Consider the following 26,064-nt stretch of genomic DNA (forward strand, 5'->3'; position numbering starts at 1 on the left):
ACCTTTGAATCCAATTCGACTGGACCTGTTACTGCCAACGACTTCCATGCATGTTTTTGGCACCTACCAACTTATATGGTAAGGTTGCGTTTATTCAAAATCTGAACCTAAAAAGTCTTTACATGAAAGTAATACTAATATATAAGCCCAGATTTTTTTTTTTGGACACGCGCGGTAGCTTTAATGACTATATATAGAGCGATTACGTATGTACAGTAACAACTAAGAAATATATATAAAAAAATCACAATAAACATAATTGACTAAATGTTGGAGAAGATGATCATATAGCTTATCTAGGAATAATAATCAAGATATTTTGTATAATCGAGGTATTTTATAAATGTTTATCTTTTTCTCTCTCAAATTTGCACATCAAAATTTAAAAAAATACCACAGTTTATTCATTTGTAGCTTATGACGTTGTCCAGTAATATTTCTAATCTTCTTATTTTGCTCTCTCTCTGTCTTGAGAGGAACTCTTGTTGTTGGCAGTACTTAATGCTTACTAGTTGTGATACTTGTACCCTGTGATGAAGATGTTTTACTTCATGTTGCATTAATGAAGTATGTAGTCTTGATGCACATGTTAACATTTTGTTGGGATGCAAATTGGGTTGTAGTTTCTTAATTTATTTCTTTTGTTTTCAAAACAGTTGTTTCAAGCTAACATTTAGTTTGGACAAAATCAAGTCTGGAATAGTTGAGCTTGGTGCAGTAAGGATTGAATTACGGTGCTTTGGTAGCATTTTAAGTTATCATTTTAAGCAATGTGGTTTTTAACATAATGGATGCATAGATATGAAAATTGTTATACTGTATGTTTCTTTCTTTTGACAAGACCAATTCAAGTCTGCAAGTAGAATTTTTGGTAAATGCCAGTATGCTTCCTATTTGATGCATCAGAAGTTCAACATATGTTTAAGTTATCTAAGGTTATTTGATGCATAGATATTTGAATAATAAATCTGGAAGTTCAACATATGTAGTCAATTAAAATTGAATCTGCTTATTTTAATAGTAATTGATTGGTTTGATATTATATTTGTTTGATACATTTCGTACCAATTGGGAAAAAAAAAATAATAATAACCTTCTGCGACCGATTTGGGACCCTTCTGCGACTGCCCAATCGGTCCCTGATACGCCTCTAGCCACGTCAGCATGTCGCACCAGTGACGGATCTAGTCGGTCGCTGAAGGGGTCATCTGCGACCGGCGCCATAACCTTCAGAGACCGGTGACATCAGCAGGGCAGTCATTAGTGACGGAGCAACTGCGACCAGGTCTTCTATGAGCCATTTTGGTCATCTGGGACTGGCTCCCACCTTCAAAAACATCTTCTGCGACTGGCGCTTCACCCATCTGCGACCCATTTGGCCAGTCGCCGAAGGGTATTTCTGCTATAGTAAATATTGGCTATTATGCATCAAAATTTGTGTGGAAAGCTTTGAAATTAGTGCAAAACAAGTGCATGTCAATTTTAACATTAATGGAATAGTTCTAACCAGTTATCGGACCACCTCCCATGTGTCCTCCAATAGTGAAGTTTTTAAACACACCGGGGTGAAACTAGGATTTAAGTATAGACGGGGCTAAAAATTATTTAAGAAAAATAATAATAAAAAATTCATATAACACAATATAATAGAAAAAATTATAGACGGGGCTAAACATTATTTTCACTATTTTATTTCATAAAAAATATAATAGAAAAAAATTAATATTTTCATTATTTTTAACAATTTATTATTATTGTGAAATTAACAATTTACCACAAATCTTAATTAAAAATCGAACTGATTTATTTTTTCACTGAGGCACCGGAATCTGGAGATATGAATTTTGTTCAAGAAAAGTGATTTTTTATTAATTTAATATTTTTTTTATGTTTCTGTTGGAGGTTTTTTTTTGTCATTCGTTGGAGACATCTCTTCTTTAGTTTTTTTTTTCTCTGTTTGATATTTCCAAGTTGGAAAGATATGATTTTTCCTTTTTCACAGCGGACTATTTGGAAAACGAAGCGTATAAATTGAAATGAAGTGTTTGTATTGATATTGTAGACAAGTCTTTGTCAATAGAAAGACAAAACGCACACGGATATTGAGATTTACTTTTAGAGGTAAAGTTTATTTATTTAGATTGTGTGTGGCACAGAGATAAAGAAAAAACAACATAAGCAGATAATTATTTTGCTTATATAAATGCAAAACGCATATTAAATTACATAAAAGTTAGGTTAAAACGCGTTTTTGTAGTTACAAAACAAAATATTAATGGACGAAAACTTAACCACCGGATAACTCTTTGTCAATACAAACACAAACCACGCACAATCAATCGAGTCAAATTAGTTTCCACGGTTTTCCATTTTGGACAGCGTACACTTTTCCTTGATAGTGAAATATGACAATTTTTCTTTTGTGGGCGTTGATATCAAACCGTTAACGAATTCAACAATAAAGTTTATTTAATTGTTATGTTTGATAGAGACATAGAGTTGAAAGACAAAGGATAATTCTTATTACTAAAGTCACAAAAGATAAGAGTGATCCATTATTATTATTATTATTATTATTATTATTAAAACCTTGACAGTGGATCTTGATAATTCTTATTGGTAATGTTACATAAGATCAGAGATGGCAATTCTTGATCTTGTTAGTTGTTTCTTTTAGTTGCTGGTGTGGATATCTTGTTGGACTATAGTTTTTTTTTTTTTGGGACTATGTTAGATAGTTCTTTTTTTACTTAATATGTAGTTTTTCTTTTCTTCTGATCTTTAATTTGTTTGAATTTTAATAACTAACATTTTTATCTGTAGAAGGATTGGCTTGTTATTTTAAGACAACCATGAATCAACGATTGCTATCGATTTTAAAAATGTGGAGGACCAATGGAATGTCCATGTATGGTTAAGAAAATAATACACGGATGACTTTTAGAAAACATACAAATAATGAGTATGCTACTCATTGTACACCGTTAAATAGATTGTGTAAAAACCACCATCTTCCGCGCCCTTTTTTTATGTGATCTGACACGGTTTAATTAATCGTGTATATTTCATCTATATAGACACGGTTCAATAACCGTGTACAAAGTACCTCACTATTCATACATGGCGCTCGAGGATACGGTCGTGTAACCGTGTGTCATAGCCTTTTGGACTGTGTATTGTCACGTTTTCTTTACTAGTGCTAGGCTAAACTAAGACCACACCTAAACACAGAAGATGTAAGGTACAAGTTCTTTAATAAAAAAAACAATTTAACAGATCACAGCAACTTAACCACTGCAAGTCTCTCCATCCACTATTCGGATATGGATAATTAAAATTCAAAATCATATCCGTATCTGTATCCTCACGGATATTCGGATATCGAATATCCGTATTAAATTTTCGGATACGGTTGGATAATATCCAACCCGTTTGCACCCCTAAGTCAAACCCATTCCAACGAACATGATAAGGAAGTCTTATCTCAGTTTTAATATTATAAAAATTTAGGTTTCAATTTTGTCCATATATATTAGTTTAAGATGAAGATGGATCAATCAAGATACATGGATAGAACTAGAGAAGGTATGGTTTTTTTCTTTTTAAGTTTCGTGTTGAAGTGGCTAATTATTTAGTAGGAACATATTTTAAAGAAAAATAAAGATCTACAAAATTTAAAAAATAGATATTTTAAGAAATTTGAAACACATGTGATAAAGAATTTCTATAGGACACGCAAGACATTCTTCTATGAATTCACATCCTCTCCAATACCTAACAAGAGAATCTTTTACAATTACTAGATTTGAACTGTTCTTTTTAACTTGGCACAAATATCAAAGCCCAAAAATACTGCCCCCTATTGTGGCCCGAATAACAAATTGGTTGAAATTTAATCTCAAACCGTAAAATGATGGTGATCCTCTGCAATATCGGAGAGGATACGGATTCTTCTTCTATTCTACGTAGGGCTGCAAACGGATCGGATACGAATCGGATAGTGGTAAAATTGTATCCGTATCCGTTTTTATTTTTTGGATATGGATACGGATCAAATATTAGACGGATACGGATCGGATATTGGATATCCGTAGATTTATACATAAATAATGTCATAATATATATATTAAGTTATTATACTATATTATATAGTATATGTCTTAATACGGATAATTAAAATTCAAAATCATATCCGTATCCGGATACAGTTGGATATTATCCTATCCGTTTGCACCTCTAATTCTACATCACATACGCAACTAATTACCGAAAAAAAAAAAATAAAGACAGAGGAAAAAAAATAGCCTTTATTAATAACAAATAAATTCCCATTTTAATTAGATATTCCATAATTGTTGCATACAATTGCTAATGCAAGTCATCTTTGCTTGTAATTTATGATCATTAAATAGAATTAAAAAAAAAAAATCTGCCCATCCGGTGCATTAATAATGATGAAGTTATTTTTTTTTTGCCATTTTGTTTGCTCGTTGGTAAATTCAGCTCATTCCATATATGTCTTAGTTTGAAGTTTCTTTTTTCTTTTAGAACAAAGAAACTGAAATTGCTGTCAATTCACAGTGAGAGGAACAAAATGCACACTAAACTGCACCAAACACCAAGGAACAAATATCATGGACCGATAACATATCTTAATTGACTAGAGATAGGTAAAAAAAACTTTTGCTGTAACGATAAAATTAAACAACGGTGGCCATTACTAAAATTAATACAAAATTACAGATAAGAGTTACTTAGATTAAAAACACTTTTTTGTAATCATGAAACAAAATTGTAATTGGCAAAAACTTGATACTGTGGACAAGTCTTTGTCAATAGAAAGACAAAACACACACGGAATAGTGAAATCTGACAATTTTTCTTTTCTGGGTGTTGACTGTTGACTATCAAACTGTGTATTGAACCAGACTAAACACACAAGGAATAATGTATTATTCAAATGGTTTTTTTTCCATTCTTCTAATGTAACGGAGAGAAAGCAACTTGATTTTCTTTTAAACTTATTTTATAGTTTAAAAAGTGGATTGCTGTAACTAATTAGACAGTCGCTGAAGGTTAGCGCTATATATATTTAAAGGGAAAGACCAAGCGTTATTGTGAGCTAAACTTGAAAGAAAGACAGCGAGATAAACGAAAAAAGGAAATGAATGACATGAAGGGGCCAGTTGTTGTTACTGGAGCGTCCGGTTTCATTGGTTCATGGCTTGTGATGAAACTTCTGAAAGCTGGATACACCGTTAGAGCTACTGTTAGAGATCCATGTAAGAATTTAAACCCTAGTTTTTATTATACTAGCTACTAACTATTTTTTATTATTATTATTATTATTATTATTATTATTATTATTATTACTATTATTATTATTATTATTATTATTACTATTATTATTACTATTACTATTAGAAGGGCTCAAATGTCCTAAAAATTTATGCTCCAATTGTAATCCAAAATTTGACATGTATATCTAATTTTGGACCAGCAGTCTAGCTAGATCGAGACGTTTCAATTCCAAAAAAAAGCATGCCTAATTGAAATACCTCTCTCCATTTCTCATCTTTTAATCTTACGCTTTCCAATTCTCACCATCCATTTCCAATCGTTTCCAACAATGGCTGATCGTGGCGCTCCATCTCCTCCACGCAATACAGTCACGGTCTCTCTCCTACGTGTGATACAGTCCTGTGCACTCTCTCTCCTCCTACTGCACAACGAGTCGTGGTTCCAAGTTCTGTCAAGCCTTCACTGTCAGTTTCTCCATTTAGTGAGGTGCCTCCAAGTAGAGAAACCTTTTCTCGTTAAAATTCATAAAAAGAAACATTTTCTATTCAGAAAATGCGATAAAAAGAAACAGCAATTGTATGAATTATCAAGCGATTACCAATTAAAAATTAGAGAAATTAAGTTAAAAAAAAAAGAACAATTATCGGAGAATAACAGGAATAACAGTTTACAATTGAATTTTAAAGATTTACTTCTATTATTGAACTATTATATCTAGTCAGTGAAGAAATTGGCGAATGATAAGATAATGTATTCTAAAGATACAACAAATAAATAAATATATTCAACACATCACGTACGTAATATTAAAAATTATAAAAAAATAGTTTTCTTATTTCATTATATAAAAATATATAAATTATTAGTTAAATAAAATAATATAAAAAATTGTACAAATTAATCTTGCCATGAATTAATAATTAAAAAACTTTGTAAAACATTGGATAAATAAATTTTATCATAAGTTAGTAAATAAAAAATATATATAAAATACTGTGTAAATCAATCTAATCATAATAATAAAAATTATATAATTATACTTGCAAATAAAAAATTGTCAAATATAATTTAGTTTTTGTTGACAATATGTTACCCGGATACGCCGTTTAGGGCTCCGTAACTGTATTAGATACAGATACACACCCGATACGGACCTGATACGTGTCGGATACGCCATCTGACGTATCCGGCGTATCCCTAACTCTCTGATACAGTCTCGGATAAAGATTGAAACGGGGTGATACGGCTTGAAACGCTCGAATACGGACCTGATACGGCAGTGAGCCTGGTCTATTCTCCTGTGGGCCGCGCGTGAGCCTGATCTATTGAATCAATTTTCTGTTTTGTGTGTACCCCCGTGAGCCGCGGTACACCAAACGACTAGAGCAACTTCTGTGAGCCCGTATAGACCAATCCTGCGAAATTAACATGCACCTAAACCACACCAATAACTCACATTTTGTTGTTAGAGGCTAGCACTTATTATATTTAACTTATATTTGAGTTGTCTGTATCATCCAAAAAATTTATATTTATTTTAGAGGAGAGATCAAATTACAACAATTTTTGAGTTAAAACAAGTTACCACAACCATTTTCTACATTTTCAAAGTCCAAATCGTCGATCCAAACCATTAAATGTGCTTGGAGACCAAATTTTACATTTTTTGGAATTATTTTATTATTTATTAAGATGGGTACAAAAACTAGTCAAATTCAGACCATTGAATTTTGTACCCATCTTAATAAATAGTAAAAAAATTCCAAAAAATATAAAATTTGATTTGGAAGCACATTTTATTGTGGAGTTCATGTTGAACGGTTTGGATCGACTATTTGGACTTTGAAAATGTAGAAAATAGTTGTGGTAACTAATATTGAATTAATAATATAATAACAATAAAAAAATAATATATATAATAGACGTATCGTATCCGGGATTTTTGAAAATTGCCGTATCTCCGTATCCGTATCGTATCCGATACGATACCCGTATCCGTATCCATGCAACATAGGGTAATGGACACCAAATAGTTCTTATCTGTATTATTGTCCGATAAGCTAATGAAAATTTTGTCTTACCATATTCATATTTGTTAAACAAAATTGAAAAGTCTCAACCATAAATAGATACGAATCAGATAAACACATAAAGGATTTGGTTGACACTATAGTTTCAAGTCTTGGTCCTTTTGATGATTTTCTATCATGAAGTAATTCCTTTTTAGAAAAGTTATATTCTAAAACTTATGGAAAAATTGTTCAATGTGATAATAAATAATTACACAAGTAGTATGGTTATTGGTTAACTTGACAACTCCTTTTGGCAGCAAATCAGAAGAGAACGAAGCCGTTGCTTGATCTGCCAGGGTCTAGTGAGCAACTGTCGCTATGGAAAGCTGATCTCAGTAATCCTGGGAGTTTTGATGAGGCAATAAAGGGATGCACCGGTGTTTTTCATGTCGCCACTCCTGTGAATTTGGAATCCAAAGACCCCGAGGTACTATTATTGCCCTTAAAATTAACAGTAACATAAATGAAATAAGAGGAAAGAAGTCAAGAACCATAGTAATAAAAAAGATGCTAGTTCCTGATAAACAGATGATGATATACGCTCACATGAATATTTCAGTTAAGCAAAAACCATTGTGTGGTCTAACAAGATACTCAATGTGTATCCATACCAATTCATCAAATATCTAAGTTGTTATTACTTGTACATACTATTGCAATATGTAACTTTCATTTGATGACTTCTGCATTTTCAGTTACATATTATTTAATCCACTTGTTTCTTAAAAAAAACTTTGTGTTGTCTCTATGCAGAATGAAGTGATAAAACCAGCAGTAGAAGGAATGCTGGGAATTATGAAGTCATGTAAGGAAGCTGGTACTGTCAAGCGTGTGGTGTTCACATCCTCTGCTGGTACCGTATGCGTGGAAGAGCATATGAAGCCGGTGTATGACGAGACATGCTGGACCGACATTGACTTCTGCCAAAAGGTCAAAATGACTGGCTGGGTATGGCATTTTATACTTTTTATTTCTCGTTTGAGCAAGTGGAATTCATTTTATGCATGCATCGGCACTTAATCTTCAAACAATCATTTCAACAAAGTCAATATCACATATTGGACACAAGACAATTAATTTACATACATATATATATAGCTGGTTGCATTAATTTCATTAAACACGAGACTTTCAGAAACATCACTAGAGCTAAAACAAAAAACACTATATCAGAATTTGAGAAAAAAATCAAATAACATAATGTAATGAATTGTTGTACAGATGTACTTTGTATCGAAAACTCTGGCTGAACAGGCAGCATGGAAGTATGCAGAGGAGAATGGAATAGACCTAATTACTATAATCTCTCCACTGGTTTCGGGCCCGTTTTTGTCGACAGGCATGCCTCCTAGCTTTAAAACTTCACTGGCTCTCATCACAGGTACTCGATCACTGCACTTCAAAATACTGGCTTATTATAATTTTTTTTTTTTTGTGTATGTGTTAACAAAATGTTTTTATGTTAGGAACTGAATCGCACTATATGATCATAAAGAATATTCAATTTGTTCACTTGGATGATCTATGTGAAACCCACATTTTCCTATTTGAGAACCCGGAGGCAAAGGGACGGTACATTTGTTCTTCTCATGATTCCACCATTTATGACCTTGCAAGAATGCTCAAGAATCGCTACCCTGAATACAACATACCACAAGAGTTTGTGCTCTTTTCCCTTACATGGTTTCAATCGATGCTGATTTTTATTTATTTTGCCTCAGTTTTTCAAAGGTAAAACTCCTAACAAAATAAAATTTAGTTCCACTAACCATGTAAAGTTGTAAACTATAAATTTAGGTTCAAGTGGAAAGAAGAGGATCTGCCAGTCGTCCATTTTTCTTCGAAAAAGCTTCTAGACATGGGATTCAAGTTCAAATACACCATAGAGGAGATGTTTGATCAAGCTATCCAGACATGTCGTGAGATGAAACTGATACCTCTAAGTACCTAAGAGGAATAAAAGGAGAAATCCGTAATGGGTCTATCGAACCAACATCCGTTTCAGTCAGAAGCAATATTTCATTCAACAAATTGTTACTATATATATAGCAATAATTGAATTTTGGTGCATTATCTGAGATGTTTTGGTTTTGGCATTTTAGGTAGATTTGTGGTGCTGTACTGTTTGTTGCTGCCAGTGTATTTAGTAGTTTTCGGACCAATTAATAAACTATCAGCTGCATGCAAGTGGCGTAAAATGTCGAGGGTTAGTTTAAATTGTGTTGTTAGATGAAAGTCGAATTAATGGTGCCTATTCTAATTTATTAACCCCCATATTTCCATGTATCTTTAATTAGAGGTTCGATTTATTTTACAAACAAGATGTTAAATGAAAATGAATGCTGGTAATTCAGATTAATCAGTGGATACAATGACTACATGCATTTAGATACAAACGGGAAGAAATTATTTTGATTGCTTATCAAAGGAAATGATATACCATGAAGTAGCTTTGGGTTAGTAACAAGATATATATTTAAATGTTGAGCAACAATTATTGATATATTTAGTTTTCACTAAGTGTGATGGATTTTTTAGGACACATTTGGTTAAAGAGATAACCAAGATTAAAAAAAGATACATGTTCTTGTCTCAAAAAAATTAAAAGACCATTAATATTCTTTCAATTCCCCTGAATTGAGGGTCATTATATCTGAATCACCATTTAGCATGTAAAGAAGTATTCATTAAATCTAAATTAAGAACTCCTAATCCTCCTGTTCTTTCCCTTTACATACTATTTTCCAATCAGGATAAGTTTTTTTGCCTAGCACTATATATTCTCACCAAACCAGGGAAAAATCTAGATATATATTGGATTAGCTTCCGAATTTACTAGCCATAAATTAGATATATATTAACATTCACAAAATATAAATGGAGATTTCATAAATTTGAAAATGAAATTCGCATAATTTGAAAGTGTCATCTAACTAATTAATTGAATATTTACAACACAGAACGAAAGTTAGATAAATATCAATTGTCAATTACTTACATTCTTCCATGAAATAAAAGTAGCAAGCTTTCTCTTGGAACAGCCACCACACATGACATTGTGGGCCTCTTAGTAGGGTCTTATACCGTGCAATTATACTTGGCCAATTCCAACACTTTCCGCAATGAGTTGTCATCATATTCTCCATCCAACCGTGTATCAATCACGCTCGTGATGTCTTCTCCCTGAAGCTTTACGTGCTTCTGTACATGACATTGTTCGCGAATGATAGGAAGTAGGCTTGTGATTAACTCAAGAAGAAGAATTCCAAAGTTGTATACATCGCACTTAACAGTGACCATATTTGACATCATGGACCTATATTTGGGCAGAAAGTACTATATATGTTTGATTATATTAAGGATCCTTCAATTTTTAATTAAACTGAAATTTAAAATGAGAAACATATGTATTCTGAGTCGATGTAACCGTACATACCGCAAGGGCTGCGCATGTTGCTTCATAGTTGCTACAGAAAGCTCTAGCTATGCCCAAATCACATACCTTAGCCTCCAAGTTTTCTCCTAAGAAAATGTTGATGCTCTTTACATCCCTAGGAACTATATAGGCTTCACACAAGCTATGTGCATATATTCAAGCCCTAAAATTTTTTTAAAAACCGAGAAATGAAGATTCAATCAGACTTGATTACTTAAAATGAAAATTTGATTGCCTGCAAACCATAATCAAGAATTAGTGCTTTAGTATAACCTTGTACTGCTTCAATGGCAATGCTAGCCGCTCTCTACAGCTAAATTTTTTTTGGTTACCTGCAAATCAAAAGCATTAATTACTTGTTTCTTTCGAAAAGGAAAAAAAGAACTGATATCCCTTTAATGAAATGATATTTTTGGGGTACTTAGTGATCATTTTTGTTGTATTCTACCACAGGAACTGCATTATTGACATGAAAGCTCGGATTGGCAGGGATGTCATTATTAGCAACAAAGAAGTTGTGAAATTGATTTTCAGTTAGAATTGAAAATTCCCAGCTTCATTTTTTTTCTGGAAAATTTTCTCTACATTACTAAAAAAATTACTTTAAATAGGGTGTGCAAGAAACTCATCGGTCATAAGAGGGCTTCTACATCTGGTCGGGTTTCACTGTGGTAGCGAAGAATGATATCATAAAGGATGGAACGGATGGTGATATAAAGGTAATGAGACATGTTGTTAATTAGTTATAATTTTGTGTTGTGATAATAATAATCTGGTAGCTGTAAATTTGGCGTGGTTGCACGGACTGTAGAATGTTTTTCTCCTTTTTGTTTGGATATATATGACCTGTAGGATGTTAATATAATATATGCTATAAACCATGCTGTAAAACAACTTGATAGCTGAGGTTGTTAATTAAATAGATTTATCCTTGGGCGTATTATCATATGTTTGTATCATGAACGATATAGTTACAAGTCGGAGGTTCTGGGTTTTGTTCCTTTTGAATTGTATGGGCCACTAAACAGTTGTGGTAACAGGCCATGCTTCTCTTGTGCTGGTGCAAGTCGTTGGGGCTAATTTGCTGCTATCACCAATATTTGGGGTAAAGATTTTAACAGAGAAGTTTTTGCTTTATGCAGTGCACGGACTATAGAATGAAAACAACACTACATATAGCTCATGCAGCATACAGACTATAGAATGAAAACAGCACTACATGAAACCAAAACTGCTCTGTTAAAATCTTAAACCAATATTTGGAATTGTGCATTCCATTCTTCAACCGATAAAATCAAGTCAAGAATTTGAGCCGAAATGCCACCTATTTGACCATATTGATCGTGGTTGAAGATTCTTAAATCAGCATATAGCAAGATGCATTTTCTCTCTTAATGTGAAATATATTTTACAATTCATAACTCTATGTTACCTCTGTTATCTGTTAACATACATCTAACTTTATAGTACTCTGTTATATGTTTTGGAAAAAATTGTTCAGATAGGACCAATGCCAATTTTAAATAAATATAGATATTCATTGGTCATCTATAAAATAATTGTAAAAACCTAATTGTTTAAAATTGCAAATTATGAGATAGGAGACTAAGTAATTTTAAGTTGACCAATTTTTATTTTATTTATTAAGTAGTGGGGTCTAATAACCCACCGATTTCATTCACCACGAAACCATAAAAAACAGGAAACTGGTACCAAACATTGAGTCTGCCAATATGTTCAGGGTACATAAACAATCCATCCAATACAAGTTTTCAAAAGAGAAAGTTATAATAAAATTATAAATGTTTAATAATATGGTTGATATCTTATTGGGCGTCAAGACATTCCGGTAAACTATATTTTTGGTATACACTTCTTGGGCGTCAATTTCATATTTCCATTATAGCATGATTTTTGTTGTACATTAATGTGACATACCTCTTGACAATGCAACATATAATTGGTTGTGCGAAAAAAAATGCTTCTGTAAATACTACATAGATGCCGTGATGTACCTTTTTATGGAATTACAAAGGTAGTTAATAAAAGAAAGAAAAAAAGGAAGATTAAATAAAACAGAAAAGAAAAGTAAAACAATTGAAATTGAAAAGTCCGACCAATCTGCATTTTATGGCACGTATATTATTGCTGACTCTCTGCTGAAATATATATTTATATATCATCTTCAAGGATAGAGCTCATAGATTGAGTAAATCCCCACTGTGTGTACTTTGTAATTAACAAAACCTGCTGCTTGGAAAACATTGTGCCACTCTTGCCTGCTGCGTTCCTTTGATCCAAACACTGTCAACATGTTTATATCAAAACAGAGGGTCGTCTCGATCGCCATCTGGTCATGTGTCTCCAAGTCTGTAGTGAGTTCGACTATGATAACCTTACCACCAACTTCTACTGGTGAAATCGCCTCTCGGCATCTCTCAAGAATTTTTATGCAATCATCATCAGGCCAATCATGGAGAATATGCTGTTTAAGTATGATATAGAAAATATTAAAAAAAAAATCCATACAGTATTTGTAAAACATGCACATTATTTAGTATGTTTGGGGGTGTGTTTGGATGAAACATGGAGTTAGTGAGAATTGCCACTAACCCGAGCAAACTTCTCAATCACTAACCCAACTATTTGTGGGTTAATGGAATATCCACTAGAGCGCTTTGTGTAGCATGCTCAAACATGAAATAGCACTCCGGGTTAGTATTCTTGGGTTAGCGCTAACCCAAGCCCATCCAAACGTACACAGGGCCCATGGAATCAGCTGTAACCAGTATATATAATATTATTATTATGATCAGATATAACCTTGAGCATTATTGCATCAGCTGCTGGTATTTTCTCGAACATGTTGCCCCCCATGGCATTGAATAACTCGCTTTTCAACGCATTGGATATGACATGCGGGAGATCGAACACCGTACACCTCAATTCAGGAAATGTTTCAGCAATAACTTTTACAGTAGTTCCGGTGCCGCCTCCTACATCCACAAGACTCTTCAGCCCATCGAATAGTTGAGGACATGAGGCAACCACATCTTTCATTAACTTTCTACTATGGCATGCCATTGCATCATTGAATAAGTTACCTAGTTGAGCATGGGCAATCAAATTAGTGATGTCAACACAGAAGAGGGGCGGGCCCAGAAATTGGCCTCAGAAATTGTGAAGAAAATGAATTTGGCCTAGTGGTAGACAAATAATTAATGGGTAAACAAACTTGTTTATCAGAGATGGACAACAACCTAAAAATATATAGGTTAATTTTATTTTTTAAATCTCTTGGGCCTTACTAGGTCCGCCCGTGACACCAAAATAGCAAATTCCATCCATCAAAATTGAAAGAAAAAAAGTAGCATACATTTTATCAAATCAAACATGTTGGCTGAAAGAGGTTAATTTGTGTCTATATATATGTTGTTACCAAATTCTTTTTTCTCCTTTGTTGACTCCCATAATGATTGCCCTTCATGTTTCATTTGATAAAGACTTCCTGCACCACTGGACTTGAACCAGTTACCCATTTGGGAAAGTGTATTACAATTTTCGGGTTCTGTGACAAAGCAGATAAAAGCTCCCATGTCAGAGCCCTGAGACAGCATTAGCTCAGAGACTGGCGTGAGCATGTAACCCTCCTCAGACTGGGCAAACACGCCTTGTTGGACAAGTAGTCGCATTACTTGGCCAAGCATTGGTGCCTTCTCTGGTGCGATGGGAATAGCGCGAGCGAGTTCCTTTAGAGGTATGGCTTGCCGGTCATATTCATGTATACAATCTGAAATTTTCAACTCGGCAGCGCACCTGAGTGTAAACAGTGAGATAATATTTTGGCTTAGGTGTAGGAATCTCGAGAACTCCATTTCTCTTTTACTATATTTTGCTCCTTTTATCTAAAAAAGAGATTATTGAAATGATATACGGTTGGTGGAAAGACCTCGTGCTAATGATGTCCTTATATAATGGATGTATTCTTGTATTTGAAGTTTTGAACATATATATTCTGACGTACATACTGGTCAGTGTTGGAAAAAAACTCAATGTATATATCACTATCGATATTGGAAAAAAATGTCTGGTGGGAAAAAATTGTTGGAAAATATTACTGTATACTCAAGAAAAATTTGCATATTTTGAAGAAAAATTGACTTTTGTAATACTGTGTCACTATCGATTTTGAAGAAAAATTGACTTTTCTGCATATTTTTATTATACTAATTTGCATATTCAAGAAACCATTTTACTTGCTATATTTGTCTATTCTCGAATTGTACTATGTATGATTTTTCTTTATGTATCTCTTAATTCATTAGTCAAAATTTTGTATGCATTTGTCAATCAATGTGTTTAGTTTGATCTATTTTTCATGGTCGACTATTGACTACAATCTCATACTGATGTTAGATGAAGAGTATTTGAAAGCGAAATTAATGTTAGTGGCTTTTTAAGCTTTCTTGAAAAATTTAACTTGGACAACAGGATACGCAGGAGATATTTTTTAATCCTTAAAAATAATTAAGAAACAACCCTTTTTAACATTCATTCCTTACTATTATTTACTGCCGTTAATGTTTAATCTGCATCAAAAGCGACACTTGATATCACTCGAACTTCTAAGATTTATCCTACTTAATTTTTAGTCTGATAATATTAACAAAAAATTATATAGCATTTTATGCAACTATAAAATAGTAATAAATGTTATACAAATAATCCGAATTACTCTATTGTTGTGATACCTTGAAAAAAAAAATAGTAAAAATTATTTATGCTTATAGTATAATTAAAATTATATGCTTTATGTAAAAGATTTGTATGTTTGAATTTTGAGAACAAAATTCCTTTAAAGGAGGGAAGAAGGGGAGTACTATTTTGAGAGCATCAATTCTACTTTTGAGTGCTGAGAGAATTTTTTTACTTTTAATAAAATTTTGCCCCTTATTAAGTACTTTCTTATTATGGTTCTAATTAATTCCTATTATCACTTATGGAAGGGAAATTAATGCCTACGTTGAAGCTGTTTTTTGTTCAAATAATTCATGTTATTAATTCTTACCTAATAGAGTAGAATAAGAAACAAAATTATACATGTACAAATCTATATTGATTCAAATTTAGAACAACCCCAAAATAGAGTGGAATAAGAAACAAAATTATACATGTACAAATCTATATTGATTCAAATTTAGAACAACCCCAAAAAACTTTCTAAGTAATTAATTGATGAGGTAATTCATTGAGATTAGTCAAAAAAAATTGTAAACAAATTCTTCTCTATTTGATCCAAGGCAAATTATTTGAATAAAAAAAACATGGTCGAATTTGATTAGTTCCAATATGTACAATTAAAATAATGAAAAAATATATAACATGTTACATTTTGGAAACTTTTTAATTGAAGAGTCATTGACTAATCTTTAAAAGTAGATAATCATTATATAATTCTCTAAGTATTCTATTTGTTAATTACAATAGATAATTTTATTTTGTGGATATAATTTATTGTACATGTGCAAATGGGTTCGATGCCGATTGGATAGTGATAAAAATTATATTTCCACATGTTTTTATTTTTCAGATACAGAGATACAAATACAGATTGGATACTAAATAGATACAAATACAAATTGAATATTAAACAAACATGAATACATATCGGATATTAAACGGACAAAATAATATTTTCTTCAATGTTAAACTTGTTATCTTATTATAAGATATGACAAAATAGCCAACATAAGTAAAATTTTAATCAATAGATACTTACAAAAATAAATATTTCTCTCTAACATATACGATTCTAAAACAAAAGGATAAAAAATACACATCATCATTGTATCCGTAATGAATATGCACAAATAGATATCTGAAAATTTAAAATAAAAATATAGATATAGATAATTATTATCAGTATTTGCTTCCGAAACCAAAACCATATTCATATATTTATCTTCATCACTCATATCTACACCTGTATCCGTATCTTATATACAAATTATACTTATAGTTTGCAAAAAAAAATTATACTTATCCAAATATCTGAATCCACAAAAGTTTGAATACATATCCAGATACAGACGGAAATTAATCGATCTGTCAGCAATTTTGCACCCCTAATTGATTGTATTTTAATGCTAATATTAATCTTGAAGATAAACTTAATTAGTTTATAATATAATCACGGTCATGTGGGCAAAATCAAAATAATTACATTACTTATTTATGAATTCCATAAATATACAAGACTGTCATGTGTATTGTGAAGCCTTAAATATTTCCTTTATTAATAGTTACTTAATTTAAAATAAAGATTGAAAGAAGAATTTATTAAGGGTAAATTTGGTCTAACTGCGAAAAAAATTCTCTCAGCTCTCAATAATAGAATTTTTGCGCTTAGAATAGCGTTTTCCAGGAAAGAATGTAACATTTACCAATTAGGTATATTTTTAATGTAAATTAACTACAATTTATTATTGGAATTTTGGGGACAAAATTCACTTTAAAGGGGCCGGGGGAAGAATGTAACACCAAGTAATCGAGTTCAATCTAATTAAACATTTATATTTTAAATGTAGCGTCACGTAATTGAAATACTAAAATAAAAGCACAACATAAACATATATATATTTTTATACTTATTTTCTATCATGTAAATCGACTAATTTAGCAATAACAAGTAACTCCAAAATGACCACCTTGAATAGAAATTTCTGTGGTCCGATTTGCATCACTAATTAAAATAGTTTGTATATTTATAAGTTACTCCAAAACACAAGGTATGATTTAATATATTATTTTCAGCAACCCACGATTTATTATATGTTAAGTACGTACTGAAGATAATAACTTCCAAAATAACTACTCTCCAAATAGCGCCTCTTCAACTAGCGCCTCTTCAACTACTGCTCCTATAATTAAAATTATCCCATCTGTCCATTCTCTCTCTCTTTGCTTTCTTCATATCAATTAGAAATGAGACCTCTTTCGTTCATAATCCCAAGCCGCATCTTTCTTGCCAAAAGGCCCAAAATCAAGTGATGAAAACATTAAGGTATCCAAATTTTATACTTAGGTTCTTGTTAGTAAGTAGACTAAATAATTTTTATATTGATTTAGTTGATAAGATTTCTGAAAATTATATATATTTGTTTTATTGACTAATAGTTTGATTTCTGAAATTTTATAAGTCTGGTCAATTAGTTAAAAGTAATTTTCGAATAAAAATTTAATTGATTATCAAATATTTCTTTGGTAATATTATAATATGAAATTTACGTTTATACAAATAATTGAATTCACTAATGAATTTCAAGGAACTTAATTTATTTCATGAAGATCAATTCTTCTATTTTTATTAATTTAATGTAAGCAAACTTTTGGATGCTTGATGAGTTTATCGGTAAAATAAATTGAGTAGGTTTTACAAATCAGAATATGTCTATTCATCATTTTTTTTTTAAATCATATAAGAACACCTTACTTTTCACCGAATAAAATTTATAAATCGTATAATGATTTCGATTGTCAGAGACTGATTTTTGAATTGCATCTACTATTTTAATTAAAGGGTTATCTTTTTATCCAAGAATCTTGAGATTTTATTTAGCGATGACCCTAGAATTATTTTATAGTAAGAAGTCTAGTTCTAAATCCTTACAAATGATTAAATTATATTTTTCATGAAAAACAATTTGTACAATTGTCTTATTTCAGAGTAAAGATTATATTTCTGGATTTCACGTGGATTTTTGAATTTTACACAGATCATAAACTTAAACAAATATTATTATTTTTAATTAGAAACTTGAATAAATATTAATTTAGAAATCATGTTCCGTGGTCTAGGTTTGAGTGTCAAAGTAAGGAAAAACAATAGAGACAACAACGAACTGCCCCACGATAACAGGTACGGGTTTCCTGGACATTGTCAAATTGTTACTTACCATTTTGCTTGCATTTATATATTTATGAAATTATGCATATTGAATCGAACAATCACTTTGGCTTTGTTTAGAATAGTAAGAAGGATAGGATTGTTCGTTTGATCAAGAGACTTATAGGATGTGTTGTGTTGAGTGTGACGCTGGTGTGATTAATGAAACGAATATGGAAGTAACGGATAAGTTAAAGAATAGGGGCCAATATGCGTTGAACGTGTGTTGGAATATATACATTGGGTCTAGTGTCCGACTGGACCCCTCGTTAACGTGGCGTTGGTTGGACTTCCCGTCACGGGTCAATATCTTGCGGTGGTTCGAGTCCCCGTTGAGTGAGACAGTTGAACTAGTGATGGTTCGAGTCCCCCTAGTGAGACGCCAATAGCTGGGGTGGTTCGAGTCCCCTTGGTGAGGCAAAGAAGATCTAGCAGTGGTTCGAGTCCCCGTCTAGTGGCACAGCCAAGATCTGGTGGGGTTTGAGTCCCCCTGGTGAGACAGTTAAAAACTTGAAAGATAACTTAAGAAGTGTGTGTGTGTGCCCGCGTGTGCGTGTTTTAAATATTCATTAGTAAGATCGCATGTAAGTATATAATTTTAATTTCCTGTTTGTGTTAATAAGTGAATTTGACAAATTCCGGGACTGGAACTAAATCCCGTACTGAGAGACTGTTCGATCTCTCACCCGTTCCACTTTTATGTGGGTTCCAGGAAATAATGAGGCCAACATGGAGCACGAATAGGAGGGATGCGGATGAGGAGGCCAATGAGCAGATGGCTTAAGTATCTTTTTATTTTCTTTTTAGTTGAACTTTAATTCTCTCTTTGAAAGTGGATACATTGACTAACATGGCAATTATCGATTTGTTTGCCCTGTTTGTCTTGATCTCATGTTAAATTTATGTTATGTGCTTGAACTACTTGTGATATTAAAAGACTTTGTTTCACTTGTAAATGTTGCATGAGTATTTTTATTGATAATGTATGCGATGTGCACATGCCTTACGTATAAATACGTGGCGAGTTGTCTCGGGGTGTGACAATTGTAAATTGTAAGAGAAAATGTCATAGAAAGTAATGTATGAATTTCTCCATCCACTGATGGTATCCGCCGCGCTATAAAAATAGACCACTATCCGTGAGGGTAAAAAGTAACTATTTCCGAGGATACGCCGAAAGAAATTGCTCTCTTTTAGTGTGTCAATATAACCGACAGGAATACCGGTGAAGATACCATCGGCAAAAAGCACTTTTACTCTTGCGATAGTGACACATTTTTGTAGCGCACATGAGCTCTTACTATCATGATAGGGTTGGATTATATTTCCATTTTCAAATTATGACATTTTTTGTTTTTTGCAATCGAAATCATCATTCTTCAATAGAATAATTGTAATTTATTTTTGTACGTAACTCTCTATGTGGATTTTTTTAGTTCCAGCCTGGATCTTTGTGAAATTAACTTTAGATATCAAATATAAATTTCTCATTCATGTTTAATTAATGAAATCTATCCAATGATGCACCAATTTAGTTATTTAATCAAAAACATCTATTTTTTTCTTTTTAATTCACATTTCTTTTGCCTGACTAAGCGGTGCATCCAGCTTTCCGCTAAGTCTTGGTTGTCTCACTAGGCGGTGCATTCGGCTTTCTGCTAGGTCTTGACTGTCTCATTAGACGGTGCATGCATCCGGCTTTCTGCTAAGTTTTGACCCGTGACAGGACCGCTTTCGCCTACAGTTACGTTAACGAGGGGTCTAGTCTAACACCGGACCCAATGTATACATCCCGATATGTAAAACATATCAGCCCCTGTTCACTTATTGTATTCTAGTTTTTTTCTATTGACATATATCACGTTCATTTCAAAAATCCATTTCAATAGCAATCATGGCATCTTTCCTTAGATTTCCAAATGCACCATTCATCACAGAACTATAAAAATAAATATTTAACCAAAATGGTAAAGTATTTTAACAACTATCCAGGAAATACACCGCACCTTGAATTTCTTAGGTTCCTCGAGCGTACTCTTTACGTTTGTCACGTTCCTCAATCACTAGACTTGAACCTAATTTATTTATTTCAAACTTTAATTAATGTATCCAAATAACTAATATTTTTATCATATCTTAATAAATGAAATTCAGTCATAAAATTTAATAAGATTAATATAAACGAATATAATTTCAGATTCTTAATCACATTTCCATAAGAAAAGATACATTTTTTTTTTTTGAGAATATATATATAGGACGATGTACAAGATTGTATATACTGGAGATAATATATATAATAAATCTAATTAAATTAGTATGATGCTTTTGACTATATTTCAGAAAAATAATATTCTAGAAGACATCAATTCAACCATACGATCAACTATTATAAACAATATATCAAACTTTTTAAATTACCTTAAGTGTAGAATTCAACACAAAAGAGGAGACAGCAACACGTTTCCTTTTGGCAATTGCATGTGCAGGAAAGAAAAGTGAAGGATATGTGGCAGCGATTTATTTTGGTGAGAAAGATGTGGTAGAGGAATTCAAAAAAGGGAAAGACGGACAGGTTTTTAAAGATAAGGATTAAACAGGAAGGGGTGCATAACAGGGTTACATAAAGGAGATGATAAGAATTGAACAGGAAAGGGTGCGAATCAGAGAGTTGCGTGGTTTTACAAGGTGGTCAGTTTTTGGACAGATTTAATTAGAAAAAATTATGGGCTTTAGATATTAGATTTGGCTGAAGGCATATTATAAAAATATGGACTGCAGAGAATTAATTGAACGTCTAAGGTCTCTTTTGGTCTACTAATTCATTTAGTTAATATAATTATAAATATAGTTTAAGTTGTACTATAATTTAAATTGACGTGGTGTTACATCCTTTCCCCCTTAAGAATCATGTTCAGTCCCCTGAACATAATCGTTCTCCGATGTCTCGAAGAATTCTGGTGTTTGATAATGATCGATTATTATAATAAATAAAATTATACAAGTCGTTACATCCTTCCGGTCATAAAATTCTTGTTCCGCCCTCTGAACAGAATCGTCCACAGACATCTTGATTTCTAGAAATCTACTTAAAATGACTTTTGAGTCATTTCGGTATAGTATTCGATTGTCAACTTATTTATATAATTAAAAAAATGACTACCTCCAATGTATATGAACACGGAAACAGTATACTTCAATAATTATTGCCTACCTCCCACAAGTTTCTTTGCCAACTCTTCTTCTTCCTGAGCTTCCTCGACTCCTTCAACTGCATTCTCACAGTCATAGGTGCATTGATGCGCATGCACTCCTACTCGGCTATTGCCCTGATTTCCATTCCTAGAGTTATTGTAGCCACCAGATCCTCGTATGAAAGGTGCTCAATTGACAGCATTACCGGTTGTAGTCGGTGGTCGGGTGTAACCTTGGTGAGGACCTCCGTCCTGGATCTCCTTGCTGTGCATAAAATGCTCCGGACACTCTCTAACAAAATGTCCTGGTTTGAGACATCGGTGGCATAACCCGTTTAACTGGCTACACTGGCTAGTTTGATGATCCTTGCCACAATAGTTGCATCGAACATCATTATTAGATCGGAAATTATATTGATATGGAGTTGATTTAACACCTTCTTATATCCTTGGTTTAACATTCCTAGAACCACTTGCTTGACTGATACGTGATTCGTATGACTCAGCAGTAGTAGCTCTTAGCATTAGGTCTGCTAACGTATCAATACCTGGAATATTGATAATCTGGGCCAGACGTGCATTTAACCCGCTAAGGTATTGTTGCCTCAAACGAAAATCATCTCTGAGGATGTCCGGTGCATACCTCATCAAATTTTCAAATTTGAAATTGTACTCCACTACTGTGACACTCCCTTGCTTAAGATTAACAAACTTTTGATGCAATGCCTCCCGCGACATGATGTCCATGTACCTCCTCTCAAACTCTGTCTCAAATTCCTCCCAGGTGGGAGGTCCAGTGATTTCGTCCCATCTCCGTTTTACCTCCTGCCACCAAAATCTTGCGTGTCCTTCTAGTAATTGACCAGCTAGTTCCACTTTGTATTCATTTGGAGCTCGTAAGATCTGAAACTTATCTTTAACACTAGCCAACCACTTTTCTACTGTCATAAAGTCCTTGGTGCTATCAAAAGTTGGTGGATGTAAACTATTGAATGAACGATCAACTTCATAGAAAGGATCTACTTCACCTGATCCTTGGGCAGCTTGAACGAACCTTTCTAATCCTTGTAATAGTAACTCCACATGATTATCTCCCATCAGTGGTTCACGGGGTGGACTTGGAGAATTTTGTTGCCGTTGGTTCCTGACAGGAGGGTTTCTTCTATTTAAATTAGCTACTCGAGCTGTTCTTCGGGGTCATCCTCTTCATTACTGTAATTATATATAACTTTAATTATTAAATTAGTTTTTTTTTTTAATTTTTTTTAAATTTTTTAATTATTAAATTAAATATAAATAACTAATTTACTAAATCAAAACAGTTTTTACTTCCTACAACGTTCATCTATTTTTGTTTAGTAAAATTATTTCATACGGATATTATTATTTTTTTTAATTCATGATTGAAATCTAATTTATATACCTTAAGGAAACTTATGAGATTATTTGCTTCATATTAGTAATTTAATGATTTCTGTAATCTAATCATTAGTCGATTTTTATTAAATACAAACAGATTTAAAGCCGATATATATAACAAAATCAACAAGGCCCTAACGTATATTGTATTATCTGAATTCTAAAAATACGACTTTAACATTTTGTTACTCTCTAAGCGAGGATTTTATTGATATTGTGTGAACTTGGCTCTGATATCAACTTAGTTGCCACACCCCGTGACACACCGTTACGTATTTATACGTAAGGCGTGAGCACATTACACACATCATCAATAAAAGAAAAATATATATATATACTGCCACAAATTCATATACAAATCACACAAGTATTTTTGATACAGAGAACATAAATGGACATGGCTAATATATAAATGTCTCATAGCCATGTTCATTATATATATTCAAACAAACAAAATAAGCAAACTAAGTGGCAATATAATAGTTATCCTCGCTTTGCCTTCCCGTGTTACTCCTCACCTCGCCTAGCCACGTTGTCTTTGTAACACCACGTAAATTTAAATTAAAGTACAACTTAGACCTTAATCCAATTAATTCTCTGCAGTTCATATTTTCTAATTTACCTTCAGCCCAATCTAATTAATTAATTTTCTAAAGCCTATATTAAAATTCAGCCCATAACTATCTCCCTGCCAAACCACGCAAGTGCATGCAACTCTTTGATTTGCACCCTTTCCTTTCCTGTTCACTTCTTATCCTCTCTACGCAACCCCTGGAGAAATTGGTATTCTTTAAAACTGTCCATCGTCCTCTTTCCTCTGTCACATCTTTCTCACTAAAATAGACCGCTGCCACATATCTTTCAATTTTCTTTCCTGCATAATTGTCAAAAGGAAATGAGTTGTTGTCTCCTCTTTTGTGTTGAATTCTACATTTAAGATAATCTAAAAAGTTTGATATATTGTTTATAATAGTAGATCGTATTGCTGAATTAATTTTCATCATGTATCTTGATTTAACTTTCAGTTATTCAAATAATTTCAAAAATGTGATCACCAATATTATAACCATTCTATTACGAAATATCTAATGTCTAATAAATGATGTCTTCTAGAATATTATTTTCCTGAAATATACTCAAAGCATAATACTAACTTAATTATATTTATTATATATATTATCTCTAGAATCTGAAATTATAGTCGTTTATATTATTCTTATTAAATTTCATGACTAAATTTCATTTATTAAGATATGATAAAAATATTACTTATTTAGATACTTTAATTAAAGTTTGAATTAAATAAATTAGGTTCGAGTCTAGTGATTGAGGAACGTGACGAAGGTGAAGAGTATGCTCGAGGAACCTACGAAATTCAAGGTGCGGTGTATTTCCTGGATAGTTGTTAAATTACTTTACCGTTTGGTTATATATTTATTTTATAGTTATGTGATGAATGGTGAATTTGGAATCTAAGGAAAGATGCCATGATTGTTATTGAAATGGATTTTTGAAATGAACATGCTGTATATGAATAGAAAAGGCTAGGATACGATCAGTGAACAGGGGCCGATATGTTTTACATATCGGGATGTATACATTGGGTTCGGTGTTCGACTAGACCCCTCGTTAACGTGACTGTAGGCGAAAGCGGTCCTGTCACGGGTCAAAACTTAGCGGAAAGCCGGATGCACCGTCTAATGAGACAGTCAAGACTTAGCGGAAAGCCGGATGCACCGCCTAGTGAGACAACTAAGACTTAGCGGAAAGCTGGATGCACCGCTTAGTCAGGCAAAAGAAATGTGAATTAAAAAGGGAAAATAGATGTTTTTGATTAAATAACTAAATTGGTGCATCATTGGATAGATTTCATTAATTGAATTTGAATGAGAAATTTATATTTGATATCTAAAGTTAATTTCACAAAGATCCGGGCTGGAACTAAAAATCCGCACGGAGAGTTTTTGTTTGAGCTCTCACCCGTACCACTTTATTTATGTGGGTTCCAGGTGACGAAGACAACGTGACTAGGCGAGGTGAGGAATAAAATGAGAAGGCAAAGCGAGGATAATTATTATATTGCCACTTAGTTTGTTTATTTTATTTGTTTGAATACATATAATGAACATGGTTATGAGACATTTATATAATAACCATGTCCATTTATGTCCTTTGTATCAAAATACTTGTGTGATTTATATGTAGATTTGTGGCAATATATATATTTTATTAAAATTTTATTGATGATGTGTGTAACATGCTCACGCCTTACGTATAAATACGTGGCGGGTTGTCATGGGGTGTGACAACTAAGTTGGTATCAGAGCATTCGTTCCTCGGACTGTGTTTGGGTCCTTGTTTCATTCGTTATCGATTTCCTTTTGAATTTTGATTTGCAATCAATTTCCTAGAGATATAAATCTAGAATTTGTTTGGCGGTTTTGTTCTATCTTCATCTGATCTGCACCACATATATATCTATTTGAGGTATCCTGATTGAATTATAATTTATGTATCAATTCAATTTGCTTGATTTCCTCTATCAATTGTTACTGGCTAAATATTTATCGTTTTTATCTTGAATTATCATATATAAAATATCATAAGGACAAATCGGTTTTATTATAGATTAAATTGCATCTTTCACCGACAATTCCTATACGAAGTTGTTAGTCAATATACAAATTAATCTATCTC

The 26,064-nt window shown here is 32.6% G+C and overlaps 3 protein-coding genes across 3 annotated transcripts; 1 reads left to right on the plus strand and 2 right to left on the minus strand.

The window, feature by feature from the left end:
* The first annotated feature begins 5,122 nt into the window (after nucleotides 1–5,122).
* On the plus strand, nucleotides 5,123–9,492 carry LOC144554695 (dihydroflavonol 4-reductase-like). Its single transcript, XM_078303016.1, has 6 exons — nucleotides 5,123–5,282; nucleotides 7,631–7,800; nucleotides 8,127–8,321; nucleotides 8,595–8,754; nucleotides 8,840–9,032; nucleotides 9,171–9,492. Exons 1-6 carry the CDS (start codon nucleotides 5,165–5,167, stop codon nucleotides 9,322–9,324), a joined length of 990 nt encoding a protein of 329 aa, XP_078159142.1. The 5' UTR covers nucleotides 5,123–5,164; the 3' UTR covers nucleotides 9,325–9,492.
* Nucleotides 9,493–12,788: 3,296 nt separating this feature from the next.
* On the minus strand, nucleotides 12,789–14,777 carry LOC144554335 (myricetin O-methyltransferase-like). Its single transcript, XM_078302661.1, has 3 exons — nucleotides 14,249–14,777; nucleotides 13,633–13,913; nucleotides 12,789–13,294 (listed from the first exon to the last, which is right to left on the minus strand). Exons 1-3 carry the CDS (start codon nucleotides 14,682–14,684, stop codon nucleotides 12,995–12,997), a joined length of 1,017 nt encoding a protein of 338 aa, XP_078158787.1. The 5' UTR covers nucleotides 14,685–14,777; the 3' UTR covers nucleotides 12,789–12,994.
* A 7,612-nt stretch (nucleotides 14,778–22,389) lies between these two features.
* On the minus strand, nucleotides 22,390–23,046 carry LOC144553768 (uncharacterized). Its single transcript, XM_078301966.1, has one exon. The coding sequence runs from the start codon at nucleotides 23,044–23,046 to the stop codon at nucleotides 22,390–22,392; it is 657 nt and encodes a 218-aa protein (XP_078158092.1).
* Nucleotides 23,047–26,064: the final 3,018 nt, after the last annotated feature.

This window comes from Carex rostrata, chromosome 5 (genome assembly GCF_964058835.1).
Source record: "Carex rostrata chromosome 5, lpCarRost1.2, whole genome shotgun sequence".
Classification (NCBI taxonomy): Eukaryota; Viridiplantae; Streptophyta; class Magnoliopsida; order Poales; family Cyperaceae; genus Carex; species Carex rostrata.